We start from the raw sequence: 8,316 nt of genomic DNA, 5'->3' as shown, positions 1-8,316 counted from the left end.
ATCAATGTTATACCGATTACAAAATGACACCACATTTGCAAGGAAAATATCCCAATCATCTTGTCTGAATTTTTGAAGCGGAGTTTTGGTTGTTGAGACTAATTTCAAAGCATTTAAAATGTCTTGAGATTTGTGTTGCAAGGCTTGAAAAAATGCATCAGTGAATCCCATAATGCTATCCATTAGGTGCAAGATAAATATAAATTCAAAACTTCTCATTGCATTGTAAACACTTAAAGCTTACCCACGTATCTGTTGATTTTGCCCATCCTTTCTAAGACTTTCAACAACTGTGCAGGATGCAGCATACATATCAATCAAGTTCCTAACAGAATCATAATGTGAACTCCAACGAGTAGCTCCAGCTCGATGCAAGGTGCCAATCTGATTAGCCCCTTTACAAGATTGACATTCACCTGTGCTCAACAGACTTGCAATCTCATCCCTTTGAAAAGATTTTAATTCACCAACACGCTTGGGAGAGGAAGTAACAAGATTGACAATACAAGTCAAGTGAGAGAAGAATAGCCAAACCTTTGGCTCATCTTTTGCTGCTGCAACTAGTGCTAGTTATAATCGATGAGCTAAATAATGGACATAATAAGCAAATGGACAATTTTTAAGAAATAATGCTTGTAGACCATTCCATTCGCCACGCATATTACTCGCACCATCGTACCCTTGAGCTCTCAAATTTTGAATTGAAAGATCGAACCGAGCAAGAATACCAGATATTGCATCCTTAAGCGTCACTGCTGATGTGTTTTCAACTCCTACAATGTCAAAAAAACATTCCATTAGCACACCATCATACTTGACATATCTTAAAACAAGAGCCATTTACTCCGTTTTAGACTCATCTTGTGCTTCATCAACAAGAATACAATATTTGCCTCCCGCAACTTCATCACAAATCATTTTTCTCACTCTATTTGCAAGAATATGAAGAATCTCTTTTTGAATCGATGGAGCAATGTATTGGGCATTTTGTGGAACATTGTCCAAGATAACACTTGAGATTTCATCATTTCCTTTTGCTTTATACTTCAACGCTTCAATAAAATTCCCTCTATTTAATGAACTTGAACTTTCAACATGGCCTCTAAAACCAATTCCTTGCAATGCTAGGAAGCGAACGGTTTCAATAGTTGCCTTAAGCCGCATTCGATTCTTCAAAACATCTTCTCTTGATTGGGCATTCAACACTTTATCAATATGTTGTGCCGAATTATTTAAATTTTCATAAAGCATGGCACATTTTCTATGTGCTGAAGATTGAAGTCCCATATGTTTCAAGAATACACAATTATCTCCATCACCAACTTTCTTCCAATTCTTATATATATCATCAATAAGTGAAGAACGACACCCCGTTATATTTCTCTCTTCAAAAAGAAAGCATGAAAAACAATATGCTTTATCTTTTGAAGGAGAAAATTCTAGCCAAGGAAATTGTTGGAACCATTCATACTTAAATCGCCGATTCTGCCTTCCATCCCGAGAGTTAGGATAATTGGAAAGTTTAGGTTGATAAGGCCCCAAATTGATATAAGTTCGTCTAACCTCATCCCTTTGATTCACCGGGTATTCATGTATTTGAATACATAACCCGGGATCTCTTTCAATATAAGTGGAGTGGAGTTGCTTAGGTTCAACAACTTGAGGTAGGGCAGAAGGTTGTGAATTAAGATCGTTGTCAATGTTAGATGCACTAGGTATATCCTTTTTCGATTGATAATCGTCGCTCATTTGGTCTTTCTTTTGATAGAATGAGAGAATAGACATACTTTTTACTTTCTTGTTTGGCGGTTGATGTTGAGCCATTATTATTTTTAACCTAATAAAATTAAAGAATGAGTTAAATTAAAAATACCTAAATCAAATTTAACAACCATGAGGAGTGAATAATGAATTGCAATAACAAACACAGGTAATAAATTAGAAATATCAACAATGAAGTGACCCAAATTATATTCTCTACTAATTAATGGCAAAAGTTACCTATATTCACCAAATACAAAAATTATAAGCTGATCGTTTATATGCTTTCAAACATTTATCTCCACACAAATATAATTATATATATATACACATATGAAAATGTATATAGTTGAATCTAAAGCAGTAAAGCTCACCTTTGTGGTGCCTGAAATTTGAGCGAGCTGAAACTTCACCGAGACCCGGCTTTTCTCAATTCCTCTAGACTATCTGCGTGGTTTTTTCAAAAGAAGGGTTAGGACAGAACAGAAGTGAAGAGAGAGAAAGAGACTAAATTACTCAAAATATGTATATCACTATATGTCTATATCAGTAATTCAGTATACCTCTGCCTATATATACATGTGATAAAGTCATAAAAAACTCAAATCAATGATTTTATTCAACAAAATTGTCAAATACACAAAATATTAAAGACCAAATTGAGTCAACTATCAGACTATCAGTCTATCACAGTACCAAAACCACAGTTCATAACCATTAACCTCTGCGGCTCTGCCTATATATAAATTATATAGAGAATCTCAAATCAAAGACTTTATTCAACAAATTGTCAGAATAAAGACAAAATAAAAGAAAATTCAGCTGTATCAACGAATTCATCTGCTGTTTCAATGAATAAATTCCAAAGAGCAAAAAAAATTAAAAATCCAAATGAGATTTAATCAAAGGCATGCAATTGCAAAAGAACCCTATTGGATTTCTCAAAAAGAGGGGTTTAAGTCTCAAAAGAGATATGTGTCATGTGTGTGTGAGTATCAATTAGGAAAAAAAAAAATACCTACAATGGAGTGTCTTCTGAGACGAAAGTCACAAAACGCCAAACTTTACAGGATGAGTGAATCTTAGGCGACGAAGAATGGGAAATTGGGGATCGAAGATTAAAGAGTTATCAAATTTTAGAGGAACCAGGTTTAGACTTTAGAGGAAGAGAAAGAGTGAGCTCTCTGATTTATGCGAAGATTAGGAATTTAGGAGTTTTCTTGTTTTGATTTGTTTAGGGCTTGTTTGGCTTAGACCTATTTGGTTGAGTCTTTGTTTAAAAATTGTGGCTTAGATATTGGACTTAGATGGGTTAAAAAGGGAGCTAATACTACTATTTTTATTTTTTTATTTTTTTATTTTTTTATTTTTTAACATTGGCTAAACATACCAATACTAAAAAAAAAAAAATTTTTTTTTTGGGGGGGGGGTGTCAAGCCCCCCTCTGTGTCAGCCATTGGGCAAGAATGTTAGAGGGTGCAAGGCTTGAATATAGGCTCCCAAATACGGGAGTAACCCAATCACTTGGGCAACTATGTACTTGCACTTAGATATAGATATGTCAATGCCATACGACCATGCTGACAAATTTTTTGGATTAATCCCGAAATGTCCGTTCACCTTAATTTGACCTGACGGGGCAACCAGGGGCGGGCTGGGGCCATGGACCCCCAGATTTTTGAATTTTTTTTTTATTAGTATAGGCTAATACACACACACACACACACATATATATATGCATGTAAGTCTATACTTTTAACTATGTAGGTGGCCCAAAAAAAAAAAGGAAAAAAAATGCAATTGGCCTCTAACCAAATATGTTTTCTTTTTCTTTTGGTCGGTTAATCCCAATGTTTTTAACTTTTTATTTTCCTTTTTCGTAACTTCCGTTTGTTGTAGTCTACTTTTTGAGTTTTTATTTTCTTGTTTTTGGTGATTTTCTCTCTCCTTGGCTCTCACACTTTTTTGGTCATTCTCTATTTGTATTTCTCTGTTATCTTTCATTTTTGTTCTTCTAATCTAGAATTGTGAGTGCAGTCCGGTATGATGAGGATCTATGATTTTGAGCACAGTCCGGTATGAGATATATATATATATATCAATTTTTACCCTTTCATTTGTTATCGTTTCCAGATCTATAGATTTTGTGATTATTTTGACTTTTATTTTCAGATCAATAAACACGAGCATTGCATCACACCGGATTGAGGTATGATGTTTATCTCCATTTCTTATTATATCAATTTTTGATATTAATTTTTTAAAAATATATATATTAATTTTACTCTTTCATTTTGTTTTCTGTGTTCCGATATATAGATTTAGATTTTATTATTATTATTTTTTTCAAATCTATCATTTTGAGTTTAACAAAAATGAATAATGAATCTCAAGAACCACACCGGACTAAGATACTCCGAATGATGTTTCTCTTCGTTTTTCAGTTTATCCAACTTCAATATTAATTTCTTAAAAAATAAATTAGTTTTCACTCTTTTAATTTCTTTTTCATTTTTATATCATCAATTTTCAGTTTGTGTGTGAAATCGTTAATGATAAAATAAAAAATTATAAAGGTAAAGTCACCTATAATGGAATGAATCAAATGCCAAAATTAAAGATTGGTGGGGGTGGACTCCATGAAAGGAAAGTACACCACTTAATGTGTTAAAAAATAAAAAATAAAAATACACCACTAAATACTAACATTTCTAACATTGCCTAAGGAAAAAAATTAAAACAACACCACATTGAAAGAAAAAGAAACGAAAGGGTTCACCGCTAAAGTGAGTTCTTTTCACACACGCAATTGCGTTTGTTAAGAAAATTTAATAAATATAAAAAAAATATGAATAGTAAATTATTTTTGGTATAAATTAATCTTGTGTGATTCTTCTTATAAGTTTGGCCCCCCTCTCACGGAATCCTGGCTCCACCCTTGAGGGCAACGATGTCAATTCATTATGTGTCGGATGTGTTGAGAGTGACTTTTTTAACTTTATCAAACTTAAGGAGATGTTATTGTTTAAAAAAAGGCCAAACTTGTATATAATTATCAATATAACAAATCTTAGGAGATATCATTGTACTTTACCATTTATAAAAAAAAAAAAACTTTATGTCTAATTACTCCAAATTACTCTAGCAATACATTTGGTAAAACTAGAATCATTCATCCTTGTCTTGAAATAAGAAAAATATGCCACAAGTCCTTATCCCTTGTTAAGTACGTTCGGGCCTGAAGATGCAAGAAATTCCTTCTCCTCTTTCTCTGTCTAGAATTCTTACACCTCAACCCAAAAAGCCCCCTCACCTCTCCATTCCATATCCTATTTATAGATATTTACAAGATATTTACAAGATATTTACTGATTGCTGGATCTGGGCCTATTCCTCCATAAGCCCTGGTCACCTTTGATGGGCTTACTCCCGTTCGGCCCATATGGCAGTGTCTTTATATGGGCCGACCCAGCTGTACGAACTGAATATTGTGTTTGCGAGTCGGATCCGGCCCATGTCGTCTGGGGCCTCCTCAACTGCCCCCATAATTGCCCCCTATTTAATAAGGGGTAATTATTGATGGCGTCTCATCATGATGTTGACGGCTCGAGATAACCACGTGGGGGAGCGGACAGTCAGATCCAGAATCAATGTTCCGGGGCTCGAGGAATTTCTCGCTTTCCCGACGCTTCGGCCCTCGGGCCCCCTCGCCTTTATAATGCTCTAGAATTCCACTTCACTTCCCTTTACCGTCTCCATCATCAGCCAAGTCTCTCTCTTTCTAGAACAGTGCTAAGCTTTTTTCTGGTGAAATCCTTCAAGAGTCATTCTTCCAGCGATCTTGCAGTCCTCCGAGGTTAGTTTCGTTCTTTTTACTTTCGGCAGGCTTCCATTTACCCCCTTTTAGATTCTTCTAGCACTCCCACCATGGTTGTAGATCTGGATGTTCTTCGTATGAGACTTAGACTTCCTGACAACATCGAAGTTAGGGTTTGCCCCCAGGATGTTAACATTATGACCGGCGCCGGCCTCCTGCCCGGCGAAGTCTTATTCACGAACCTTCAATTGAATGTTGTTAGGTTCCCTCTACACCCTTTCTTTAGTTATGTCTTCAATAGATTGGGGATATCCCCTCTGCAGGTCAACCCCAACTTCTTTAGAATCATATCTGTTATGCTCTTGTTGATGCGTGACAGAAATCTGGACCTCGACCTCATAGACCTCCTTCTGTGCTATAAGGTCAGTAAGATCCGTACTAACGAACCCTTCTACCACCTCTACCCGTTCGAGAAGATGTCCATATGTACGGACACAATAAAATCTGAGAAGGGTTGGAGGGATAGCATAGTGGGCATCAGTGGGGCTTGGTCTTCGCCGGCTGCAGAGGATTACCCAATCCTGAGCGCCTTTGGTGTCTGTTCTGTCTCCTCCTATAAGAAATTCAAATCTCATAAACATGACTGCCCCTGCGAAACATGCGTTCCTCGTTTTTGCACTTTCTTATGCCGTTCCTTGGGAATACCTTGTGATGACTTGAGCTATAGTGTTTGCAGGGATAGGAGTAACTACTTGAAGAAATACGTTCTGAACGATATTCCTTCCTGCTCAGATCTCCTCACTTCAGACAACCTCTTAGCGCCTCATCACTCGGCTACAACATGAGCAGACTTCAGATTCCTTCTTTTGGCAGGAAGAAAAATACTCCCCCAGCCACTCCTGCTGCTGGGGCGACCTCCTCTCCAGCGTCAGCTTCTTCCTCAGCCACCATATCTGACACTGTCCCGAGCGCAGTGGCTATTAACCCTGTTGCCAGCGCCCCTGCTGCCAACCAGAACGCGTCCCCCCCAGCTACCATAGCTCCTGCTGCTGCGGGGGGCGGTCGGGACAAAGAACGAGGCAAAAGGCCTCATCCTGATAGTGAAGTCGATCCTGAGGAGGAGCCTCTCATTAGAAGGACCCGGGTCTCCGGGCCGGGTGCTCTCTTGCACCGAGCGGTCAGAGCTCCTGCTCTCTCTGGGCCTGCTGCAGCTGGTGGCTCTGCTTCTGCTTCAGGCCCCTCTTCTATCCCCACCTTACCGCCATGGGCCCCTCGGTACACCCGAACAGATGGGACGTTCGTGAAACCGAACGAGACCATGCTGAAGGATGGCCAGACCGCTATGGCCTACTACAGGAGCATGTGGACTCCGAAGGACCTTGAGGCGGCAAAGGGCCTTTCCCAGAAGGATGTGTTCAGCCGCTTTCCCCAATCTGCTATGGAGGTGACTTTTATTTTCTAACTCATGCATTCTCTCATATTATTTGGTCTTGCCTTCGCCCGACCTGACTATTGGCTTAACCGTTTTTAATGTGCACCTATGCAGACATTGTTCGGAATGATGGCCATGCAGAAGCAGGTGGAGATGGGGAACGCCAGGGCCCGTAAGTTTTCTGACAGCCTGGAAGTGGCTAATAAAGAAAACGACCTCCTCGCCATGAAGAATACCGAGGTACTGGCTCGGCTTAACAAAACCGAGCAAGAGAGAGATGTCCTGAAGAAGGAGAATGATTCCCTTCAGGATGAGAAGGACGCCCTCCAGCTTGAGAAGAGCGTCTGGCAGACTGAGCGGGAATCAATTAGAGAAGAGAAGGCAGAACTCCAGCGTCTTCTAGCTGATGAACAGTCTGCTCGGATGGCTTTTGAAAAAAGAGCTCTGGACGAGCGTACCGCTCTGATCGACGCGATCAGCAGAGTGGGTGGTGGGATGCTGGCCCTTCACGCTCGGTTCTCAAGGGTCGGTGCTCTTAGGTATGCTCAAGGATTCCGGGAAGGTTTCGCCGACCGGGTTCCGGATGAGGGACAGACCAGCTCCACTCCGGATGAGGTAGACAAGGATCTGGGGATCGAACCTCTGGGGGTCTATGTCGACCCAGAACCCACCGAAGCGGAGCGTATATTTGATGAGTGCCAGGACATTGCTTCCTCCAGGATCATCACAGCTCCTCCTACCGCTCTGCCACTGACCGCTCCTCAATCGTCAACCGTGGTTCCTTCTATAGCCACTGCTGACGCTGAACCCCAGCCGAACGATTCAGTCATTCACCTTGATTCCCCACCTCATGAAGGTGAGACGGCTGATGGGGCCGAGGAGGCGAGTCGGCACGACCAGGATGCTGTTGGTACCGAGGCGTCTAGCTAGGGCTCCTTTGAATTCTTCCATTCCATATCTTTTTTGTAATGATGGACATCTCTCTTTTGTAAACTCAATGCTCAATATTAATGAAACGACAGAACTCTTTTTCCCTATGTGTTGTGCTCTATTCAACTTATCTTCAATACATACATATCTCTTCTCTCTTTTTCTTTTATATTAGCTTTGCCGTGTGTCTGTTTATGGCAAGTGCCTGGCGCTCGGCTAGGATGCCACTTGCCACTTGGCTTTAAGTTTTTAGCAAGTGTCTGGCGTTCGGCTTGTAGTGCCAGCTGCCACTTATCTTGCTTAAGTGCCTGGCGCTCGGCTAGAATGCCACTTGCCACTTGGCTTTAAGTTTTTAGCAAGTGTCTGGCGTTCGGCT

At 40.0% G+C, this 8,316-nt stretch overlaps 1 protein-coding gene across 1 annotated transcript; it reads right to left on the bottom strand.

The window, feature by feature from the left end:
- Positions 1-240: 240 nt before the first annotated feature.
- On the bottom strand, positions 241-1,749 carry LOC132316325 (uncharacterized). Its single transcript, XM_059814820.1, has 3 exons — positions 894-1,749; positions 666-773; positions 241-566 (listed from the first exon to the last, which is right to left on the bottom strand). The coding sequence occupies exons 1-3, from the start codon at positions 1,747-1,749 to the stop codon at positions 241-243; spliced, it is 1,290 nt and encodes a 429-aa protein (XP_059670803.1).
- Positions 1,750-8,316: the final 6,567 nt, after the last annotated feature.

The sequence above is a fragment of the Cornus florida genome, unplaced genomic scaffold (assembly GCF_030987335.1).
Source record: "Cornus florida cultivar Cherokee Brave unplaced genomic scaffold, ASM3098733v1 CherokeeBrave_3.0.0_Hap2_Chr07, whole genome shotgun sequence".
Taxonomy (NCBI): domain Eukaryota; kingdom Viridiplantae; phylum Streptophyta; class Magnoliopsida; order Cornales; family Cornaceae; genus Cornus; species Cornus florida.
This window is presented reverse-complemented; position numbering and strand designations above follow the sequence as displayed.

Bases quoted from the DNA above. Each gene is read 5' to 3' on its own strand.
- LOC132316325 (XM_059814820.1), bottom strand. From the start codon at position 1,749: ATGAGCGACGATTATCAATCGAAAAAGGATATACCTAGTGCATCTAAC. The intron at 774-893 runs GCAAATATTGTA...TTGACATTGTAG, and splicing joins TTGTGATGAAGTTGCGGGAG to GAGTTGAAAACACATCAGCA. The intron at 567-665 runs GTAATATGCGTG...GATTATAACTAG, and splicing joins TCAAGGGTACGATGGTGCGA to CACTAGTTGCAGCAGCAAAA.